Source organism: Lepidochelys kempii, chromosome 1 (assembly GCF_965140285.1).
Source record: "Lepidochelys kempii isolate rLepKem1 chromosome 1, rLepKem1.hap1, whole genome shotgun sequence".
Taxonomy (NCBI): domain Eukaryota; kingdom Metazoa; phylum Chordata; order Testudines; family Cheloniidae; genus Lepidochelys; species Lepidochelys kempii.
Genome location: NC_136380.1, coordinates 264,911,770 through 264,935,884, shown reverse-complemented (window position 1 = coordinate 264,935,884; position 24,115 = coordinate 264,911,770). Strand labels below are relative to the sequence as shown.

At 47.2% G+C, this 24,115-nt stretch overlaps 2 protein-coding genes and 1 pseudogene across 2 annotated transcripts in view; 1 reads left to right on the top strand and 2 right to left on the bottom strand.

Moving 5' to 3' along the window:
* LOC144930423 (histone H3, embryonic-like) overlaps positions 1–301 on the bottom strand; it is a 1,168-nt gene extending 867 nt beyond the window's left edge. The window contains exon 1 of the mRNA XM_078852246.1: positions 3–301. Within this exon, the coding sequence (XP_078708372.1) occupies positions 3–258 (256 nt within the window). The 5' untranslated portion in view covers positions 259–301. The remainder of the gene's footprint in view (positions 1–2) is intronic.
* An 878-nt stretch (positions 302–1,179) lies between these two features.
* On the top strand, positions 1,180–1,687 carry LOC144930210 (histone H3-like; annotated as a pseudogene).
* Positions 1,688–2,213: 526 nt separating this feature from the next.
* LOC144930209 (histone H4) lies at positions 2,214–2,618 on the bottom strand. The gene has a single exon (XM_078851588.1). It carries the CDS (start codon positions 2,590–2,592, stop codon positions 2,281–2,283), a length of 312 nt encoding a protein of 103 aa, XP_078707714.1. The 5' UTR covers positions 2,593–2,618; the 3' UTR covers positions 2,214–2,280.
* Positions 2,619–24,115: the final 21,497 nt, after the last annotated feature.

Below are 24,115 nucleotides of genomic sequence, written 5' to 3'. Positions count from 1 at the left end.
ACGCGCTATCTCAGAGTTCTTGAAGTCCTGGGCGATTTCACGCACCAGGCGCTGGAAGGGCAGCTTGCGGATGAGCAGCTCAGTAGATTTCTGATAACGGCGAATCTCTCGTAGGGCCACAGTACCGGGGCGATAACGATGGGGCTTTTTCACTCCCCCAGTGGCAGGCGCGCTCTTCCGAGCAGCCTTAGTAGCCAACTGTTTACGAGGGGCTTTGCCACCGGTAGATTTACGGGCGGTCTGCTTGGTCCTGGCCATTCTGCACAATCACTTCTCTTAACTCTGAAAACAAGAAGCAGAATGAATCGAGCCGAGCGCGCAGACCGCTCTTTATAGACAAACTCTGTCTCTTGATTGGATGAGAAAGAGACGACAACTCTCATTGGACTATTCAAAATAAATTTGAAAAGCCCGCGTTATTCACAGAAAGCTCCGGTGAAGGCACGTCAGTAATACCCCCGGAAGTGTGGATGGGGTAGCTGTACAGAGGTATTTCTTAAGTGACCGATCGATTGAATTATACTATAATTCATGGATCTCATAAACGCATGGCCATCACAGAAAGCTCCAATTCCAGCACTCCTGGGAGTGCTGTGAGGGGGACACGTCACGGAATTGCCTCCCTGCTGCCCTACTTCTGGCTCACAGAATCTTCTCCTCGCCAGTCCGCTCTGTTTTCCAACACTGGTTCATGCGGTTTCTTTCCATTTGCAAAATAACGAAATCATCACCCTTGAAATCAGTCTTTAACATTTAAAATAATTTTAGTCCTCTCTCCTTCCAAATGTTCAGTGAGGAGACGGTCAGAAAAAAAGTGGCCATGCGTTTATGAGATCCATGAAGTAGGGCAGCAGGGAGGCAATTCCGTGACGTGTCCCCCTCACAGCACTCCCAGGAGTGCTGGAATTGGAGCTTTCTGTGATGGCCATGCGTTTATGAGATCCATGAATTATAGTATAATTCAATCGATCGGTCACTTAAGAAATACCTCTGTACAGCTACCCCATCCACACTTCCGGGGTATTACTGACGTGCCTTCACCGGAGCTTTCTGTGAATAACGCGGGCTTTTCAAATTTATTTTGAATAGTCCAATGAGAGTTGTCGTCTCTTTCTCATCCAATCAAGAGACAGAGTTTGTCTATAAAGAGCGGTCTGCGCGCTCGGCTCGATTCATTCTGCTTCTTGTTTTCAGAGTTAAGAGAAGTGATTGTGCAGAATGGCCAGGACCAAGCAGACCGCCCGTAAATCTACCGGTGGCAAAGCCCCTCGTAACAGTTGGCTACTAAGGCTGCTCGGAAGAGCGCGCCTGCCACTGGGGGAGTGAAAAAGCCCCATCGTTATCGCCCCGGTACTGTGGCCCTACGAGAGATTCGCCGTTATCAGAAATCTACTGAGCTGCTCATCCGCAAGCTGCCCTTCCAGCGCCTGGTGCGTGAAATCGCTCAGGATTTCAAGACTGACTTGCGCTTCCAGAGTTCGGCTGTTATGGCCCTGCAGGAGGCTAGTGAGGCATATCTAGTTGGTCTTTCGAGGATACCAACCTGTGTGCTATTCATGCCAAGAGAGTCACGATTATGCCTAAAGATATCCAATTGGCCCGGCGCATCCGTGGGGAAAGAGCGTAAAGCCCCTCTTTTGCAACCACTTAAAAACCCAAAGGCTCTTTTAAGAGCCACCACGTTTACCCGGAAAAGAGCTGTATCCCTGCTTTAATATTTAAGTGGTTTGGAAAGGTACATACATAGTATGTTATCCTTGCGGAAGGTAAAACAGCTCGCTGTTGACCTAGAATATTCATGGGCTTTTTTTTTTTAAGCTTAATGCACGAACACTTAAGGTGTTATATACTCTCCTTTATTATCGGAAACCCTCTATTATAGTAGTTCCTCTATTATAACTCCCGCAGGCTAACATACAACATCGTCCTTCTATGGTTCCTCTTTTGCATGTAGGTACGCTCGCATACAGTTTGAGCCATGTGTGCGGCTTTCAGAGTCCTCACGCTGGCGTGGGGTGTGTGTGTGTGTTGCAAGTACTTCCCCAGTTGAAAAGTAAAGGACTACCTTTTATTTATAGCGCAAATAGTGCAATCATTCTGTAAGTTTCACTTCACCTTAGATAATTATTAGTTTGATTAAGGAATATATAAACAAGGGCATGAATACCACTTGTCCCAGAGTTCTCCAAGAACAACAGCTCTTTTCATGAAAGCGTGGGTGGCTCTGAAAAGAGCCTTTGGGTTATAAATGTTTTCTAACAGACGATTACAAGCACGGGTTTAGCCTCCAAATCCGTACAGAGTACGACCTTGACGCTTCAGCGCATAAACAACGTCCATAGCAGTCACAGTCTTCCGCTTCGCATGCTCAGTGTAAGTAACAGCATCTCGGATCACGTTCTCCAGAAATACTTTCAGCACTCCCCGAGTCTCCTCATAAATGAGACCCGAAATGCGCTTTACACCCCCACGACGAGCCAAACGGCGAATTGCCGGCTTGGTTATGCCCTGAATATTGTCCCTCAGTACCTTTCTATGACGCTTAGCGCCTCCTTTTCCGAGACCCTTGCCTCCCTTACCACGACCAGACATGTTCGCTAGGATTACAGACAAAGCTGTGTAGCGAGAATGGGTGGCCGTCTCTGTATATTGCCTGAAGTACGACCTGATTGAGAACTGCAGAGGAGAAAGGGCGGGCCGTTTGCACCTTTCCTCCCCCCTCGCTCTTCGCTGTCCATGCATGCGGCGGTTGGGACGGGACGGTCCTAGGCAGGCAAAACATTCCAGCTCCCCCCCCCCCCCCCCCCCCTGGTTTCCTTTAGCAAGCAGGCTAAAAAAAATTGACAGCTTTAGGATTAGGAGACTCAGGCTAGCGCTAATCATTATAACTGCCCTGGAAGCCCACGTTTCCTAACACGGCTGGGTCTCTCTCAGCGTGCTGCTGGTCAAATTAGGAATCTCTTTACAATGTCTTTTCTGCTTGTCTTTTGAATATTTTCCCTTTCGATAACGCGGCTTCCCGTGGGGTGGGGTGGGGTGGGGTGGGGATGGCTGCTATTGTGTGGCTTTGTAAAGCTTCCCCTCCTTCCTGGGTTCAAGTAGGAATCTGCGGCAAAATAGGACCAATCGGGTTCACTGACAGATTTCTTTCCCCCCTCTCTCTAAGCCTCTCCGACATTCGTCGCCATTTTCCAAAATTTGAACAAAGGAGGGTTTAAAATCTGCTACATTCAGATCTAATCATAAGGGACGAGGCTGGGTACCTACGTTGGTTCTGTTTTCTGTCTCCTCACGTAATGTGAATGATGTCGCTGCCACGGTGTGACTACTGATTTGAAGGGTTACAGAACCCGCACTCAGAAAAGCAGGCTCCTCTCCTATTTCACAAGGGGAAAGTTGGGAGTGGGGGTGGCTGGAAGAGACCCTTATCCTTGCTTTAATTTATAAAGTCGAAACAAAGGTTTCATGTTTATTATTGTAAAAGGGCTAGATTTTGAATTACTCAGTAGAATGTCGGGGGGTGGGGTGGGAAGGGAACCACACATATACTGTGTATATATATATTTGTCCAACTAATTGGAAAGCTAGCCCATATATATATTGCCCAGGCCCCAAGACAAAACAGTGAACGTTCTACACAATAATGGGTTACCTTAGCTTTGTTGATCTCTGCAAATCATAGATGGTAATGATTAAATGTTTTATCAGTCATATAATATTAGCACCTTTTCCTCCCAGTTACACACACACTGCTGTGTTAGTCCCTCTCTCTCTAGTCTTTTTTATATGCTATCCAGCACTTCCAGCTTCTGGGTAAAATCAATAACTATAGAAATGAACTTGAAGACCTCTGGCTTTTCTCCCTTATTGACCTGCTTGGAGTAAGTTTTGTTTCTGGTTGGTTGGTTCATATTTGGGAGGTGTTTTGTTGGGGTTTTTTGGTGCTGTGAAAAACACAACAAGCTGTGACACTGCTTACTGATCATTTGGTCTTGTAATTATACGTGAAATACAGCAGCAGTTTTTCCATCCTTATATTTTGTTTCTATTTTCATGGATGTTTCAATTTGTTCTTTCAGGGTTGCAGAGATTACAGTATGAAACTAAACTGCACAGAAGAAACTGAGATGCATGTAGCTAGACCTCATGGTTGTTTTGTTTGTGTATTGTTTCCTGTTTGCCCTTTGGAATATATTAAATATATAGTAGAATAACTTTTATTTTATTTAGTTATTAAATTACTTATTTATAAAATATCAATATTATTATTAATATTACAATCTGATTCTGATAACAGAATAATGATTTTTAAGAACAAGGTCTTTTCTCACAACTTTCAGGAGCTAAAATAAACAAATACAATTAAACTAGCCATAAAATGAAAATAAAATAAAAATTTAAATGACTGACTATAAATCCCTTTCCCTTCCAGTTTCTCAAGTCATTCCCTTTCCCAGGCAAATTGAATGTATACATATATTTTTTCTCTCAAAACTGTACATTAATAATTAATAATAATTAATCAATTTAATTTAATGCCCAAAAACTTAGGTAATGTAGAGTTAAGGTTGCCAAGCATTACCTTCTCCTTTTCCAGAATTTGGAGAGTGGACAACCTGAAACCTCTGAAAACCAGAAAATGGTAAATTAAAGTTTATATTGCTCCCCCAATGCACCCCTAATGCTTGAATTAACCACTGGAGATGGTTCATTAATGATAATGCCTTAAAAAGTAAACACGAGAAATGAATAAGAGAATATGCTCATGTTTATGTTTGGTCTTATCCTGGGGATTGTTAGCAATCTGGTGGCATACATAACAGTGGTCTCCAGGACTTAGTGGGGGATAGGTGAAGATAATGGTCATAGGAATTGTTAGGACAAGAAAGAAAGGGTGGTAACATTTTGCAGGTTTGGGATGGCCTGTTTGGAGTAGGCTTTGAGTGTCAGCCATATGTAGGTAACTCCTGTTGGCTATGCCTGAACTAAATCAAAGTTTTGCCTTAGTGAACAGAAGTTGTTAGACTTTGTCATATAGTGCTCATTGTGCTCTGTTCCCACCGTATTCTGAAGTATCTATGAGTGTAGAGTGCTAGTATGTTTGTTATTAACATTTTGGGACATCAATCAAAGAGGGCACAATAAAGATTGTGTTGTGTACCTTGACTTTTTAACTTCAGCTATCAGAGGTTTAAGTTTACCAACCTTCCACAATGTGGAGGGGCACTAGGCAGTGCTGGGCTTTGTATTAACAAAGTTTTTGGATAGTAAATTTCCTTGTTTTATTAAAACGTAATTTCTCAGCATCCTCATATTTTACAGACTCTCCCTCCACTTCTTCTGGTTCCTTGGCAATAGTTACCCCAGCCAGAGACAGCACTGGCTGCACATTAATCTCTTCATTGTCAACGCATCATCTCAAGGACTTTTCACATGTCAAACACAGCTTAACCCTTCCTCCCCAGCATGCCTCCCTACATAGGAGCAGGCTGAGGAGTTCAGAAGCAGACAGAGGAACAATGAAGGGGCTGACATACAGTCAGTAGCAGCAGTTTTTGAAGGGGGACAGAAATAGGGGTGAGGGCATGGCTGTATTATTTTGGAAAGGGCAGAGCTGAACTTCCCTGTGTCACCCAATTCACACCTCCGACTCTCTAGACTCGCTTTGTGCACACAATTGACTGCACTGCTCTGACTTCCCCTTCCCTCTAAGAGCAGCAGTATGGGGGCCTGTAGGATTAACCTAGAGCCTCCTACTGCTGGAGACAGCATGGAGCATGAGGGGAGTTCTGTGTTATTTCTGTGTTCAGAGACCAGTAGAGGGAAGGGGAGCCAGATACCCCTCCTTCAGCTTGGTGAAGTAGCCATGGGCTATCTAAATAGCCTCATAGCTAGTGCTGGGGATGAGCTGATGATCGTGGTACATGTGGGTACCAGTGATATAAGGAAATGTAGGAGAAAGGTCCCGGAATTTTGGCTGCTAGTTAAGAGATTAAAGTCCAGGATGTACATGGTAGCATTCTCTTAAATGCTTCCAGTTCCACATGCAGGGCCAGTAAGAAAGGCAGAACTGCAGGGTCTCAATGTGTGGATGAGGCAATGGCATAGAGATGAGGGACGTAGGCTGATTAGAAACTGGGGAACCTTATGGGAAAGGAGTGGCCTATACAGGAGGAATGGGCTCCTCCTTAACCAAAAGGCAACCAGACAGCTGGCACATACAGTTAAAAAAAAAGTGCTGGGGGAATGCCGACAGGTGCAAAGGAGCACACAGTTTGAGTGGAGATGTCCCTTAGGGATGAATTTATTAAAGGGGGAACACTGTATCCTAGTAAAGAGGACAGAAAAGAAGTTGGCAACGTACAGGTAGGAGGCAATGAGGAACAGTCAAATGTAACAGAGTTCCATTTAAATATAACACCTGAAGGCAAGCAACTGAATACTGACAAAATGTATAAATGCTAATATATAAATGTGGAAGTCTTAATATGATGGGTGAACTAGAGTGCCTGGCATTAAATGAGAATATTGATATCATAGACATAACTGAAATTTAGTGGATAAAGGATAATCAATGGGACATGGCAATACCAGGATAAAAATAGATAGGAACGACAACAGAGTAGGTTTCGCTGGTGTGGGAGCGGAATTATATGTTAAAGAAAGAGAAGAGTCAAATAAGATAAAATCTTAAGTGATACAAACTGTACCATAGTATCTCTATGGATAAAAATTCCATGCTTGAATAAAAAGAGTATAGCAGTGGGAATATAGCACTGGCCAAGTGACCTGGATGGTCACAGAGATTGTAAAATGCAAAGGGAAGTTAGGGAGAGGTTACAAAAGCAGAAAACACAATAATAATGAGTTTCAGAGTAACTGCCCTGTTAGTCTGTATTCGCAAAAAGAAAAGGAGGACTTGTGGCACCTTAGAGACTAACCAATTTATTTGAGCATAAGTTTTCGTGAGCTACAGCTCACTTCATCGGATGCATAATGAGTGATTGCAACTATACCCATATTGACAGGATGAATGTAACCTCAGACCATGATGCAGAGATAAAATTTCTAGACACTATAAATGACTGCATCTTGGAGCAGCTAGTTCTGGAACCCACTTGGGGAAAGGCAATTTTTGATGCAGTCCTAAGAAGAGCAGAGGATGTGGTTCAAGAGGTAACTATAGCTGAACTGCTCAGTAATAGTGACCATAATGTAATTAAATTTAACATCCTTGTAGCATGGATAATACCCCAAAAAAAAAAAAAAAAAAGAGAAAAAGAAAAAAACAGCCACAGAAACATTTAACTTTAAAAAAGGAAACTACACAAAAATGAGGACACTTGTTAGACATACATTAAAGGGACCAATCACAAGTGTTAAATGCCTGAAATCAGCATGGGGACTATTTAAATATACCACAACAGAGGCTCAGACTAAATATGTACCCCAAGTCAGAAAAGACAACAAGAGGATCAAAAGAATGCCACGGTGGCTAAACAACAGAGCAATGGAGGCCATTAGAGGCAAAAAGGCGTCCTTTAAAATTTGGAAGTCAAATCCTAGTGTGGATAATAGAAACAAAGGTGCACAAACTCTGGTAGGTTAAGCGTGAAAGTATAATAAGATAGGCTGGGAAAGAATTTGAGAAGCAACTTGCTAAAGATGCAAAAAATTAACAGAGAGAACTTTTTAAAGGACATCAGAAGTAGGAAGCCTTCCAAACAGGCACTGGGGCCACTAGATGACAAAGGTGTAAAAGGAGCACAGAGGGTATGTCTACATAGAAATTAAACACCCACAGCTGGCCCATGTCAGCTTACTCAGGCTCGTGGGGGTCGGTCTATATGGGGCTGTGTAATTGCAGTGTAGACATTTGGCTCTGGCTGGAACCAGGGCTCTGGGACCCTCCCCTCTCGCTGGGTCTCTCTCTTGTCTCTCTAATACCCTAGGACTAACATGGTTACAATAACATTGCATGCAACAATGGGAGATATTGATTTTTCCCATTTGAAATGGAAAAGTCACAACGTGAAGCAAACGAAGAAAAACTTAACAGCAACATCTATTTCCTGAGCAAATTCAAAAAATAAAACATCATCCCCAGAGGTTTCATCACCTGTAACCCTCTGACCACTAAATAAAAACTACAAATATGCTGAACAGCTCTGCAGAAGGACTTCAGAAAAACGGAGGCCTTGTCTACACTGCCACTTTACACCGCCACAACTTTCTCGCTCAGGGGTGTGAAAAAACACCCCCCTGAGCGCTGCAAGTTCCAGCGCTGTACAGCACCGGTGTAGACAGTGCCCTGGCGCTGGGAGCTACTCCCCTTCTGGGGGTGGTTTTTTTACAGCACTGGGAGAGCTCTTTCCTAGTGCTGGTACCACGACTACACAGCCATGTTAAAGCGCTGCCATGGCAGCGCTTTAACGTTGCTAATGAAGACATACTCTGAGGAACCACTTATTGCACCCCACATAATCAAACAAGAAATCATCACAGGCTCCCACACACTGGAAAACAAAAATAATCTGGGAACCAACAAGGAGATCGTGCAAAAATCCCAAAGCAACTATAAAAAAATTAAAACCAACACCAAAATGAAAAGTGGAACCAACTACAACAACTCCACAACCCACAGAACACCACCTCCAGGAGAAACCATGGCACCAGGACCCACCACATGAACACTATGTGACACTCCACCATCATCAATTTATCATGACTATCCCTAACTGGAGCTGAATTAACTGTACTCTCCGAGGGACGGGGCTTCTGCCCCACAACAGAAACTGTTACCATACTAACATGTGGAGCACTAAAAGAATTCGTCTGCCAACTTCACCTCAAAGAACTCTTTCATAACAATGATGACACCACCCACAATAATCACATTTCCACAAACAGTCATAAGAAAAAAGAATCATCTTACTGGACAGTGGACAACCCACAATTGATAAATCCACACTATTGATCACTAATTGCTCAGGAAAGAAAAAAAAAAGACTGTGAAATCACATACATCACAATCTCTCCACCATTGACAGGACAGCTATACAGTCCCTGAAATCCAACCAGCAGATAGTGATTAAACCAGCAGACAAAGGGGGTGCCATCATAGTCTTCAACAATGATGTCTATGTTAATGAGGTCAACTGACAACTCTCTGAACTACCAACTATTATAAAGGATTTAAAGAAGACCACACCCCTCAGTTTACCCAGGAAATAAAAGATATCATCAAATACTTTCCCAAACAACTCCAAGGGAAACTCTGTAATCTAATCCCCCACAAACCCAACTCAGCAATCTTCTACATCAGTGGCTCTCAACCTTTCCAGACTACTGTACCCCTTTCAGGAGTCTGACTTAACTTGTGTAGCCCCAAGTTTCACTTCACTTAAAAACTACTTGCTTACAAAATACAATCAGTTGCACACATGCAAAATGGGAAATGACACCCTAGGAAGGAGTACTGTGGAAAGGGATTTGGGGGTCATAGTGGAGCATAAGCTAAATATGAGTCAATGGTGTAGCACTGTTGCAAAAAAAGCAAACATCATTCTGGGATGTATTAGCAGGAGCGTTGTAAGCACAACATGAGAAATAATTCTTCCGCTCTACTTCGTGCTGATTAGGCCTCAACTGGAGTATTGTGTCCAGTTCTGGGTGCCACATTTCAGGAAAGATGTGTACAAATTGGAGAAAGTCCAGAGAAGAGCAATAAAAATTATTAAAGGTCTAGAAAACATGACCTATGAGGGAAGACTGAAAAAACTGAGTTTGTTTAATCTAGAAAAAAGAAGACTGAGAGGGGACATGATAACAGTTTTCAAGTACATAAAAGGTTGTTAGAAGGAGGAGGGAGAAGAATTGTTCTTCTTAACCTCTGAGGATAGGACAAAAAGCAATGGGCTTAAATTGCAGCAAGAGAGAGTTAGGGTGGACATTAGGAAAAACTTTCTGTCAGGGTGGTTAAGTACTGGTATAAATTGCCTAGGGAGGTTATGGAATCTCCATCAGTGGAGATTTTTAAGAACAGGTTAGACAAACACCTGTCAAGAATGGTCTAGATAATACTTCGTCCTGCCATGAGTGCATGGGACTGGACCAGATGACCTCTCGAGGTCCCTTCCAGTCCTATGATTCTAAAATCAGACATAAAAATATAAAAGTGTCACAGCACACTATTGCTGAAAAATTTCTGACTTTCTCATTTTTACCATATAATTATAAAATAAATCAATTGGAATATAAATACTGTACTTAAATTTCAGTGTATAGTATATAGAGCGGTGTAAACAAATCATTGTCTGTATGAAATTTTAGTTTGTACTGACTTCACTAGTGTTTTTTATGTAGCCTGTTGTAAAACTAGACAAATATCTAGATGAGTTGAGGTACCCCCTGGAAGACCTCTGCGTACCCTGAGGGGTACATATACCCCTGGTTGAGAGCCACTCTTCTAGATGTTTCCCAAGACATACAAACAAAGGAACCCAGGCAGACCCATCATATCTGGCCAACGCACTCATACTAAGGAATATTGGGACTCATCAAAACTATCCTCAAAACACTCACTCCACAAAAGGCTACCTTCTTCCAGGACACAACCAACTTCTTCCAGAAACTCTGCAACATTAACAACCTACCTCAGAACACTATTCTTGCCACCATAGATGTCACTTCTCTTTACAACAACATCCCTCACAAGGACCCCATGATTGACTGCCACAAATATCTACAAGATAATGGATAACATTCAGGTATCCACCCCAAAAACATCTTCAAACTCATCCATTTCATCCTCACCCACAACAGTTTTACATTCAACAACACTTTGTCCAAACCATGGGAACAACCAAGGGTATTAGGATGGTTCCCCAATATGCAAACTTTCTCAAATGCACCACAAAACCAATGATATATTTGAGATATATCAATGTTATTTTCATCCTCCAGACAGATGCCTAAACTTCTTCATAAATTTCCACCACAACTTCAACAACTGCTACCTCTCCATTTTAACTCTCTGTAGAACACACACTAACTTCATGGACACCACAATCAGCTTCAACAATGGAATCCTACAAACATCTATATACAAGAAACTCATGGATCACCACACTTACCGTCACAGATTGACTATCCACCCCAACACACCAAGACATATATTATCTACAGCCACTCAGATACCACAGAATATGCTCTGAGGAGAAAGTCCAGGATATATATCTTAATACCCATAAAACTGCCTTCACCAAACAAAGGCCCTCCACCAGAGAAGTAGATTGCATCATGGAACGGGCCATCCAAATACTCCAAGAGAAACTGCTTCAATATGGAAATAAAATCCTCTTTGACTGCACACCCCTGGTTGTCATTTACCACCCCACACTGGAACCCATATGGGGCATCATTAAACAGTTACAAACCATACTCAACAGGGACCACATCCTGAAAGAAATTTTTCCTGAACCCCCTCTTCCAGCCTTCAAACAACCCCTAACCTCTCCAAGCTCATCATCAGAAACAAGCTCTCCCACCAGGACATACCAACTCAAAGTAGCACCAGATTCTGCCACAACAACAGATACAAAACCTGCAGACATATCTCCACTGCTATAATGATCAACCCACTCCCCCCTTCCAGATCCTTGGGTCCTATGCATGCCTATCACAACATGTGGTGTACATCATCCTATGCACTAAATGCCCCAATAAGAACTGTGTGGGTGAAATCAGACAATCACTATGCTCTCGAATGAGCTCACACAGAAAAATGGCAAAAGACAAAAACATCATATTACCTGTGGGTGAACACTTTTCACAAAGAGATCACTCTATATCTGACCTCTCAGTACCCATCCTCAAAGGAAATTTGCACAACACTTTCAAAAGATGAGCCTGGGAGCTTACATTCATAATTTTTCTAGACACTTTTCAATTTTTCAATCATGGACTGAATAAAGACACTGGATTTATGGCTTATTACAATAATCTATACCTTTGCCCAGCTTTTGCCCCCTCCCCCCCCACTCCCCCCTTATGACTGGAGAGGCGTTAACTGGCCACTTCACCTTGAATGGTCCCTTGAAATATCTATTAACTGCTTATGCTAAACAATCTGTTCCATCTTGTATTTAGCTGTGACATTTCCCAGACCTGAAGAAGATCACTGTGGCTTGAAAGCTTATCTCTCTCACCAAAAGTAGTTGATCCAATAAAATATATTATTAATAAGGGTTGTCATGTAGGGCCATGCTGGCCCCTCAGAGCTCAGAAGCTGTGCCAGATCACAGACCTAAAGGGCAAAGATTGGGAAAGGGACAGTGTTCCTACCCCGAACTCTTGCAGCCCCCTCACCTTTTGCAACACTCCAAAGCTCCTCTCCCACTTTTATCTACTTCAGTCTCCAATTCATGTACTTCCCCACCACTGCTCCAATGTATTTCCTCTTTTATTCCCTTTGTTCCACATTTCTCTGACCTCCTCCACATGCCTGTTGCTCTGAGCCCCTATACCCCCACTTACAAATTCAACCACCAATTCCACCCTCTTTGACATTCCATGCCCCTGGTAAACCTGGAGGGGCTATGGGAAGAAGGAAGGTAATGGGCCTGTGAGAAGTGCATGTAACAGCTGAAGTCAGGAGAGTGTAGACTCAGGCCTGGTCTACACTTAAAATATAGGTCAATGTAGGTACAGCTCCCAGGGCTGTGAAAAATCCAAATTGTTCAGTGCTCTAACTATATTGACTTAACCCCTGGTGTAAATGCAGCTAGGTTTGTAGAAGAATGCTACCATCAACTTTACCTATCATTACTTTTGGGGGGAGGGGAGGGCTTGCCCCTGGGAGAGTTCCTAAACTGATGGAAAAACCTCTTCCATAACTGTAGTCTGTGTCTACACAATGGGGTTATGTCAGCATAGCTATGGCACTTTAGGGCATGGCTACACTTGTGAGTTAGGGCACATTAAAGCAGCCCCAGGTGCCCTAACTCACGACGTGTCCACACTGGCAAGACACGTGAGTGCCCGGACTCCGCAGCTGGAGTGCTCTTGGTAATACACCTCAACGAGAGGCATAACGCTTTCAGCATCACAGCTGGAGCGCCACGGCACCAGTGTGGATGCCCTGTTCTGTTAATGCGCTCCGATCTGCCTCCAGAAGTGTCCCAGAATGCCTGTTCTAACCACTCTGGTCATCACTTTGAACTCTACTGCCATGTCCTCAGGTGACCAACCATCAAATCCACCCTTTAAATTCTCTGGGAACTTAAAAAACCCTTTCCTGTTTGCTCAGCAAGGTGTGGAGTGCTCTCAGCAAATCTTTCCAGGTGACCATGCCTCCACAAGCCAGACGATCCCCAGTATGGAGCAATGGCGAGGTGCTGGACCTCATCAGTGTTTGGGGGGAGGAAGCTGTCTAGTCCCAGCTGTGCTCCAGCCATAGGAATTACGATACCTTTGGGCAGATATGAAGGGATATGATGGAAAGGGGCCATGAGCGGGACTTACTACAGTGCAGGATTAAAGTGAAGGAGCTGCGGAATGCCTACCACAAAGGCCTTGAGGCAAACCGCCGCTCCGGTGCTGCCCCCGCAACCTGCAATTTCTACAAAGAGCTTGACGCAATACTTGGAGGCAACCCTACCTCCACTCCAAGGACCACCATGGATACTTCAGAGCCCAGTTCAACAAGGCAGGAGGGGGAAAGCAGGAGCGAGGGTGCTGAGAAGGAGGGAGACAGCCTGGCATCCCTAGATGCATGGAGCCAGGAGCTGTTCTCAAGCCAGCAGGAAGGTAGCCAGTCGCAGCGGCCAGTGCTTGGGGAAGGACAAGCACCAGAGGAGGTGCCCGGTAAGTAGCTTTTATTTTGGGAAGGAAGTTATTTGATGCGGGCTCTTGGGGCAAGGAGGGTTAGGGCTACTTGCATGCCTAGATGCAGAATAGGGTGTTGATGTGCTCTCTCACATCATGGTAATTGGCCTCAGTGATCTCTTCAAAGGTCTCATACAGAAGCTGTGCAATGAGCTTGCGCATGTTCCTTGGGAGAGCTACTGTGCTCCTTGTCACAGTCAGGCTAACATGTCCACGCCTCTGTGCTGTGAAGGGCGGGGAAATCATTGCGGCACACAGGCAAGCTGTATATGGGCCAGGGTGGAAGTCACATTGTAGTAGAAGACCCTCCCTTGCTTCCCAGGTCATCCTCAGCAGTGAGATATCTTCCAGGACGAACTCCTGTGGAAAATGTGGGGACAGTGTTCAGTATAGGGGCCTCCTGCAGCTGTTAGCTCTCCCCAAGGCACAGAAACCCAGAGGACAGTATGTCCATGAAACAATCAGTCCCCCTTGTCCCTGTGCTTACTCACCATTTTGGAGCTCCTGTGGGTTATGTGCGCTCGCTTTGGGATGGGCAAATTCTGCTATTGTGTAAACTGTGCTTGTCTTTAAGTATAAGCAAATCATTGCTCTGTCTGGTGTGAACAATGCTTCCCCTGGTAAGTGTTGCATTTTGCCTTTACAGATGCGACCTTGAGATCTCAGCCGTCTGTGTTATCACCGGCCAAAAGACTCCACAGAATTAGGAAGAGGCCACGTAGAAGCAAAGAGGACATGCTGCATAAAGTAATGCAGCAGCCCCTTAATGAAAATCAAAAAGTGCAGGAGTGACAGGAGAGTGAAAGGAGGGTCCACCAGGAGAACGCAGAATGCGGTCACCAAAGTACGGAGCAGCTTCTAAGTATTATGGAGCACCAAGTGGACTCGATACAGGTGCTTGTAGCCATGCAGGCGGAGCACTACCGCGCCCCGCCCCTCCGAAGCCCTTATCCCAAAACTCTTTCCCTTGTGCCCCCATGTGACCTTCAACCCACTTTCTCCCACATTCGGGTTCTTATTGCCACCAGCTGCCTCAAAAACCTGTAGTTTCACCACCCAGCCCGGCAAATTACGTCCTTTACCCACTGCACTCAACCCGCATCACTATGCATTTTAGCCAGCCTGAAGTACAGCACTCACTGCACAGCATGCCAGACAGGAAAGAAGAGTATGAGAACAGGACATATGGAAATCTGTGATTGAACCATTCCCCACCCTACCCCCTTGCCCTTTCTGTTTCCCAAGCAGTTGTGTTTCTTTTCAATAAATTAATTTTCTTTTCAATAAATGGATTTTTTGGCTTTGAAAACATTCTTTATTATTGCATTAAGTAAAAGACACCTTAGCCCAGGAAAGCAACAGGCACTGCAAGTCAGTGTAGCAAACACTATTCCTACCAACATTGGAACCACTGCTCTTCACTCCCATGCAGGGCACCAAACATTGCTGGTGGCTTTCAGCATCAAATTGCTCCCTCAAGTCATCCCTAATCCTTGCAGTCCCACACTGGGCCCCTCTAATAGCTCTGCTCTCTGGCTGTTCAAATTCAGCCTCCAGGTGTTGAACCTCCGAGTTCCATGCCTGAGTGAATCTTTCACCTTCCCTTCACAATGTTATGTTATGGAGGGTACAACACGCGGATATTGCTGCGGGGATGTTGTCATCGGGCAGGTCCAGCTTCCCATACAGAGAGCGCCAACGACCCTTTAAACGGCCAAAAGCACACTCCACAGTCATTCTGCACCTTCTGAGCCTGTTGTCGAGCCACTCCTTGCTGCTGTCAAGGCTCCCTGTGTAGGGTTTCATGAGCCAGGGCATTAAAGGGTAAGCAGGGTCTCCAAGGATCACAATGGGCATTTCAACTTCCCCTACGGTGATCTTCTGGTCTGGGAAGAAAGTCCTGGCTTGCAGCTTCCTGAACAGGCCAGTATTCCGAAAGATGCATGCATCATGCACCTTTCCGGGCCAGCCTGTGTTAATGTCAATGAACCACCCGCGGTGATCCACAAGCGCCTGGAGAACCATAGAGAAATACCCCTTCCGATTAATGTACTCAGAGGCTAGGTGGGCTGGTGCCAGAATCGGAGTATGTGTCCCATCTATCGCCCCTCCACAGTTAGGGAAACCCATTTGTGGAAAGCCAGCCACAACGTCATGCACGTTACCTAGAGTCAGGGTTCTTCTGAGCAGGATGCAATTAATGGCCCTGCAAACTTGCATGAACACGATACCAACAGTTGACTTTCCTACTCCAAACTGGTTTGCGACCGATTGGTAGCTGTCTGGAGTTGCCAGCTTCCAGAATGCAATAGCCACCTGCTTCTCCACTGGCAGGGCAGCTCTCAATCTCGTGTTCTTGCACGGCAGGGTGGGGGCAAACTCAGCACATAGTCCTATGAAAGTGGCTTTTCTCATCCAAAAGTTCTGCAACCACTACTTGTCATCCCCGACTTGCATGACCATGTGATCCCACCACTCAGTCCTTGTTTCCCAAGCCAAAAAGTGGTGTTCAACAGAGGTGAGCATGCCTGTGAATGCCACAAGCAATCTCATGTCATATGCTTTACGTGAATTGACATCATCATCGGACTCCTCACTGTCAGTTTGTAGCGTAAGAAGTAACTCAACTGCCAAACGTGACATGCTGGCGAGACTCATCAGCATATTCCTCAGCACTTTGGGCTCCATTCCCGCAGACTGAAAGGGAAGACAGAGCACGCAGTACAAAAAACGTTGAAAGATGGAGCCAAATGTGGATGGAAGAACAGGGATTGCTGGGACGCGAAACGATGCATCACGGAGTGTTGGGAGAGGACCCAGAATGCCCTGCACCCCCTCATCCCCTTCCCACAAACCACAGCGCCAGAATGGGAAGAGGGGCTCTGTGGGATAGCTGTCCATAATGCACCACTCCCAATGCCGCTGCAAGTGCAGCAAATGTGGCCCCGCTAGTGCGCTTGCAGCTGACAGTGTGAACACACTGCAGAACTTTCCCTACTGCGCTCTCCGAGGGGTGGTTTAGCTCACAGCACTCTACATCTGCAAGTGTAGCCATGCTCTTAGCTGTGCCACATAGTTCTCATAGTGTAGACATTGCTCCAGAGACGTGGACTAAGTGCCTGGGGAAGGGCTTTACACATCCACCTGCAGCATAGGAGGCTGGCAGACATGTGAAGTGGCCCATTCGTCTTAAGGAGATGTTCTTAGATTAATACAAACTCCTCTTGGAGAAGAACAGAGTCTGAACAGAGCCTGAAACAGAGCCAGAAACAATGGCTCTTTGAGAGGTGTGAACTGCTCCATTCATCTCAATGGATGTTCTCATTCTCCTTACCCCAGTGTCAGTGCTTGTAGCTACTGCCATGTAATGAGCATGACTGTTCTCAACTCCCAAACCTGTCCAGCGCTGTGTGACTGTTCTGTTCCACTCATCCAACAAGCCTAGTCCCAGCTCCTGATTCCAGACTAAACATTTTGTGCCTGCTCCATGCACCGAGCCTGAACATTTTTCAGCTCTCCACCTTGTCCAACTCTGTGTGCCTGTGCCATGGATCAAGCCCCAGTGCCCCACCCTGGTCTCAGTATGAAGTGCCTGAGCCTAAATACCATTGAGGATAAGGTCTAATATGACCACTTTAGCTTCTCTGCATAACCAGAGTAGCCAGATACACCTGACTGAGCCAAGTATCAGACTGTCATGAATACTACCAGACTGCCAAACATCCCCACAGCAAAAATACACCATTAGATTCCTCTACAGAATGGCCTCGGTCCAAAGAGGAAGGATCCCCAAAAGACAAACATCCACCTCTTTTTGTAGCTCAGTGGCAGCTGTAGTAACATGCTGAACTAATCCCCGGCAGAGCTCCCCATCCCTGGAGCGGATGCGGCTGGAATGGGAGAGGGAGATGAAAATGAGGGAGCTGGAGGATCATGATTAACAACGTCAACATGAGGAGAAACAACGTCAATGTGAGAAGGAGGAGAAGGAGAGGGAACGTCAGGAGAAGGAGAAACAAAGACACCATGAACTGGAGCTGGCCAGGCTGAGGAGCAGTGGGGCCCCGGCTGCGGTGAGTGAGGGGGGACCCAAGACTGCAAAGAGCTTGGATAAGTTCTTCCTGGCCCAGCGTAAGGAGGGAGAGGACATAGATAGTTTCCTGACGCGCTTTGAGAATGCCTGCGAGATGCACACGGTTGACTCTGCAGACAGGCTCCAGTTTCTCACCCCCTTACTGGACCTCAAAGCTGTGGAGGTGTACAGCTGAATGACAGGGGTGGAGGCAGGGGACTATGAACTGTTCAAACAGGCCCTGCTCCATGAGTTTCGGCTGACCCCCGAGATGTACCGGAGAAGGTTCCGGAGTCAGCGTAAAACGCCTGAGGTCACATACCTACAACTGGTCAACCGAATGCAGGGATATGCCCGCAAGTGGACAGCTGGGGCCCAAGCTAAAGAGGACCTGCTTGACCTAATCATACTGGAGCAATTGTATGAACAGTGCCCTTCCCACCTGAGGCTATGGTTGGTGGACAAAAACCTAGAGAACTCCCAGCATGCAGGGCAGCTGGCTGACGAGTTTGTGAACAGTCGGTCAGGGGGTAGCAGGGAGGAGTCCCAAAAGAACAGGCCCCCCCCGATGCGGAGAGAGAGTCACCATGGGACCTTCCAGCGGGGTAATATGGAGAACCCCCTCCAAAGGGGAACGCCTGGCGTCGGGCCCCTCCGACCCGCTCGAGGGGACCAAAGTGACTGAGCTGCTATCACTGTGGCCAGAGAGGCCACGTATGGACCCAGTGCCCCAGGCTCAGGGACAGACTGAGCAGACCCAACTTACCCAGGGACCCAGCTGGATGAGGGGCAGACGACCCAGGCAAGGGGGGCTGCCAGTTTACCACCTGCTCAGGAGGGAAGAGTACCCCAGGCCAGCTCCCCCAGAGGGCTGGATGTTCGGGACTCAGGGTGCTTGGTTTACAGGGTGGGCGCAGGGCTGTCCCTCCGGAGAGAGTGCCTTGTTCCCCTGGAGGTGGATGGGAGGAAGGTCAATGGATACTGTGATACGGGCGCGGAGGTGACGCTGGCCCGGCTTGAGGTGGTGGCCCCAGATTGGGTGGTGCCCAACACCTACCTGACCCTGACGGGGGTGGCGGGACCCCATTTAAGGTGCCTGTGGTAAGGGTACACCTGAAATGGGGGGCCAAGGAGGGCCCCAAGGATGTGGGGGTACACCACCATTTGACCACTGAGGTGTTGATGGGGGGAGACCTAGAGGACTGGCCAAGCAAGCCCCAGACCTCCCTGGTTGTGACCCGTAGCCAGAGCCAGCAAGGGGCACTGCACCCCGACCTTGGGGAGGGTACCACACCAGAGGCGCAGGACCCTACCCTGGTGGGGAGGGAGCGCTGAGGGGCACGGCTCAGAGAGGCTGTGGCCTCAGACCCGGCCAGTGAGAGGGAACCGGTCCCCATCCCTTCCCCAGCCGCTGAGTTCCAGGCCGAGTTGAGGAAAGATCCCTCCTTGCGGAAGCTCAGGGATCTGGCTGACCTCAGTGTGGGACGGACCATGAGGAGAGGCTGCCAGGAGAGGTTCCTGCGGGAGAAGGGGTTCCTGTACCGAGAATGGGCTCCCACAAGGGAAGTAGAGTCCTGTGGGATCAGGAGGCAGCTGGTGGTCCCCCAGAAGTATCGCTGCAAACTACTGTACCTAACCCATGACATCCCCCTCTCAGGCCACCAGGGAATCCGGCGCACCCGGCAGAGGTTGCTACAGAACTTTTACTGGCCCAGGGTCTTTACCACGGTCCGGCAGTATTGCCGATCCTGTGACCCCTGTCAGAGGGTGGGGAAGGCCCGGGACAAGGGGAAAGTGGCTTTGAGACCTTTGTCCATCATAGAGGAGCCTTGCCAGAAGGTGGCCATGGACATCGTGGGGCCTCTCAGCAAGACGACCCGGTCGGGGAAGAAATACATTCTGGTGGTGGTAGATTTTGCCACCCGCTACCCCGAGGTAGTGCCCTTAGCTTCCATTGAAGCAGACACCGTGGCAGATGCACTCCTGACCATTTTCAGCTGAGTGGGGTTCCCCAAGGAAGTCTTAACAGACCAAGGGTCGAACTTCATGTCGGCCCTGCTCTGGTGCTTGTGGGAGAAATGTGGGGTCCGGCGCAACTGCGCCTCAGCTTATCACCCCCAGTCCAATGGGCTGGTGGAGAGGTTCAATGGGACGCTAAAGATGATGCTGAAAACCTTTATGAACCAGCACCCGCAGGATTGGGACAAGTACTTACCTCACCTGCTGTTCGTGTACAGGGGGGTGCCCCAGGAGTCTACTGGATTTTCACCTTTCGAACTGTTATATGGAAGGAGGGTAAGGGGCCCCCTGGACCTGATGAGAGACGAGTGGGAGGGGAAGGCCACTCCCGATGGAGAGTCAGTGGTGGAGTATGTCCTGATCTTCCGAGAGAGACTGGCTGAACTCATGGGCCTGGCCAGGGAGAATCTGGCCAGAGCCCAGAAGAAGCAGAAGGTCTGGTATGACCGCATGGCGCGGGCCCGTGCCTATGCCACCGGGGATCAGGTGATGGTTCTCATCCCCTTGAGAAAGAACAAACTACAGGCCGCCTGGGAGGGCCCTTTCAAGGTTGTCAAGCAGCTCAAAGAGGTATACTATGTGGTGGAGCTGTCTAACCGGGCGCACCACCACTGGGTGTACCATGTGAACATGATGAAGCCATATTATGCCAGGGGGAATGTGTTGTTGGCCGTGTGTGGACAGTGGGAGGAGCAGGGAGATGATCCTTTAGTAGATATATTCCTTGGGACCAGAGCTGGTTCCCCCCTGGAAACAATTCCCCTCTCGGATCAGCTAACCACTGCCCAGCAAGCTGAGGTCAGGGGGGTGCTGCATCTGTACTGACAGCTGTTTTCCAACCAGCCTGGATGCACTAATCTAACTGTCCACCGGGTGCAGACAGGGTCGCACCCGCCGCTAAGATGCTCCCCCTTCCGAGTCACAGGGAAAACTGATCAGGACCTGGAAAGAGAGGTCCGGGACATGCTGGCTTTGGGGGTGATCCAGCCATCTGCCAGCCCTTGGGCCTCGCCGATTGTGCTGGTCCCCAAAAAGGACGGGTCGGGTCCGGTTCTGTGTGGACTATCGGAAGCTCAATGCCATCACTGTATCTGATGCCTACCCCATGCCCAGGCCTGACGAGCTCCTAGACAAGCTGGGAGGAGCTCGGTACCTTACCACCATGGACCTTACAAAGGGCTACTGGCAAGTGCCGCTGGATGCAGATGCCCAGCTGAAATTGGCCTTTATCACCCTCTGGGGCTCTATGAGTTCCTGACCCTGCCTTTCGGCCTCAAGGGAGCGCCGGCCACCTTCCAGCACCTAGTGGACCAGCTACTGAGGGGGATGGAGAGTTTTGCTGTGGCGTATATTGATGACATCTGTGTCTTTAGCCAGACCTGGGAGGACCACGTGTCCCAGGTTAGACAAGTGCTGGACCGACTCCAAGGGGCTGGGCTGACTGTAAAAGCGGAGAAGTGCACGGTGGGGATGGCTGAAGTATCTTACCTGGGCCATCGGGTGGGGAGCGGCCGCCTAAAGCCGGAACCAGCCAAGGTAGAGGTGATCAGAGACTGGCCCGCTCCCCACACCAGAAAACAGGTCCAAGCCTTCATTGCGATGGCAGGATACTACCGAAGAGTTGTGCCCCACTTTAGCGCCATCGCCACCCCCATCACTGAGCTATGCAAGAAGGGGAAGCCAGACAAGGTGGTCTGGACTGAGCAGTGCCAGGAGGCTTTCCGGGCGCTGAAGGAGGCTCTGGTCAGTGGCCCAGTTCTGGCAAACCCAGACTTTGACCAGCCCTTTGTGGTGTTCACCGATGCCTCAGACATGGGACTGGGGGCGGAGTTAATGCAGGAGGATGAAAAGGGGGAGAGACACCCCATCGTGTACCTGAGCAAGAAGTTGCTACCCCGGGAGCAACACTATGCGGCTATCGAGAAGGAGTTCCTGGCCATGGTGTGGGTCCTCAAGAAACTAGAGCCATATCTCTTCGGGCGACACTTCATCGTCTACACCGACCACTCTCCCCTGACCTGGCTGCACCAGATGAAAGGAGCCAACGCCAAGCTCCTGAGATGGAGTCTGCTCCTGCAGGATTATGACATAGACGTGGTCCACGTGAAGGGAAGTGCCAACCTGATAGCAGATGCGCTGTCCCGGAGAGGGGGCCCTGAACTTCCCCAGGTCACTGGTTACAGTGACCCCACTCAGTTCAGTCTCGAAGGGGGGAGAGATGTGACGCAGCAGGAAGGGGGGAGTGTTGACCTGGGAATGTACCCTGGGGATGGGAGACCTGAGGGCCTGTAACCTCAGCCAGGAGGGGAAGGCGGAGGTAACACCTCTGTCCAGGAATGTGAACCGAGGCTGCAGGAGAGATGGCTGGGGGGGTGGGTTGGTTTCAGTTTGGAGCTGGGTGGTGGAACGCAGGGAACCCCAGGGGTCTAAGCTCCCTGCCCCCCAGAAGGACTTGACTGAGGGGTCCTGGTTGTACCCACAAGCTGTGTTTGAGACTGTGTTCCTATGGTCCAATAAACTTTCCATTTTACTGGCTGGCTGAGAGTCTCAGTGAATCCCAGGAAGAGGGGTGCAGGGCCTGGACTCCCCCACACTCCGTGACAAATGTATAGTGAAATACTTTTTGAAATATTTCTAAACTTGTCCTTGGTATCAGTTAATAGCTGAACTCAGTTATAAAAATTATTTATATAAATAAATATAGCAGAGTCCAATTATATATATATTATTAAGGGTTGAAACCCTATTTCTCCCCCTTAGTCTACACTGGAAGTTAAAACCAGGAGAAAATATTGGTAGCTTTTTTTTTTTTTTTAAATGAGGATGAGCACCCCTCGACCAAGTAACCCCTAATTTACCCCATTATCTCTATCCCTGGTCATCATGAGACAGTGATTTTCAGAACAACGTAAGCATGCAAATGGAATTTAGAACACTTCAAATTTTGGTTCTTAAATAAAATAAAATAAAATAAAATAAATAAAAAGTTTGCAGAACTGATGAATGGGGAAGACAACCTTTCTCTACCTTTCTGCAGAGGTGGCCTTTTCACTAGAGCCTCAGACCACCAAGATGACAATTCTGCTTATCATGGAAAAGACATTGCTGATTATCCTGTGGAAGCTGCATACCCTGAATAGTTACCAGTTAGTTTGGGGAGCGAGGAGGGTGGAGCAATTTGAGGTCAGTTAGTCCAGGACGCATGTTCTTGTATTGCAATATGTCAGTGGTTGCAGGGTCTCATGATCAAGGTGTGAAATGTGCTCAAGATCATGTGAGTGATCTGAATTGTTGGGCTTCTTGAACTGTATAGGAGCTATATATTGAACAGATATGTCCATTCTGTACCCTCCCAACTGCTGAATTCATTAATAGAAAATATTACCACTCAGTAATGAACCAAGCGTTAGTGGATCATATTGACTGTTTCCTGGGTATTGGGGGCATGCAAAGTGCATATAAACTTTAGGACTTTCCAGGAGTAGGCAGAGGGGAATTTTCAAAGCCACAGAATAATTAATAGGTACCCATAATCATGATTCTTTGAGACACTGCATACCCCTTGTTTCCCTAAGGCATGAAACCATATCTTAACTGCACAGACCCTGACTAGCAGCAGTTCAATTATACACTCAGAAGGTGCAGGACGGCAGAGCATGCATTGGGAGTTTAAAGTAAATCAGGGTTTCTGCTAACACTACAATGATGGAAATTCAGAAATTAGGGAATTTGAGAGGTTTTCCTTTAATATTCTACTCACCATTTGTGAAAGCAAGGGTGAGGTGTTTAACAGACAATGGATTGATGTGGTGATTGAACTCTTATTGCAACGTTTATACAGCTGGATAGACAAGAAATGTCTCTGGATATTGTGAAGTCTGTCAGCACCAGGCAAGCAAACGTAATCAGAGATGATTTGTACACCAATCATGCTAGGTCCAGTGGTATAAGAGATGAAGTTGAGCCCTGAAATAGGTGTTTCTGGTGTTGGTTTGATTTATGCAATGATTTTTTAAATAATCTTTAATGTAATATTATGAATTGATATGCTTTGGGGTGAGGGAGATTACGGAACAATGATAATGCAAAGAGAGAAATACAATACTGCAAACAAACACCTTTATTTGACTCAAAACA

Bases quoted from the DNA above. Each gene is read 5' to 3' on its own strand.
- LOC144930209 (XM_078851588.1), bottom strand. From the start codon at position 2,592: ATGTCTGGTCGTGGTAAGGGAGGCAAGGGTCTCGGAAAAGGAGGCGCT.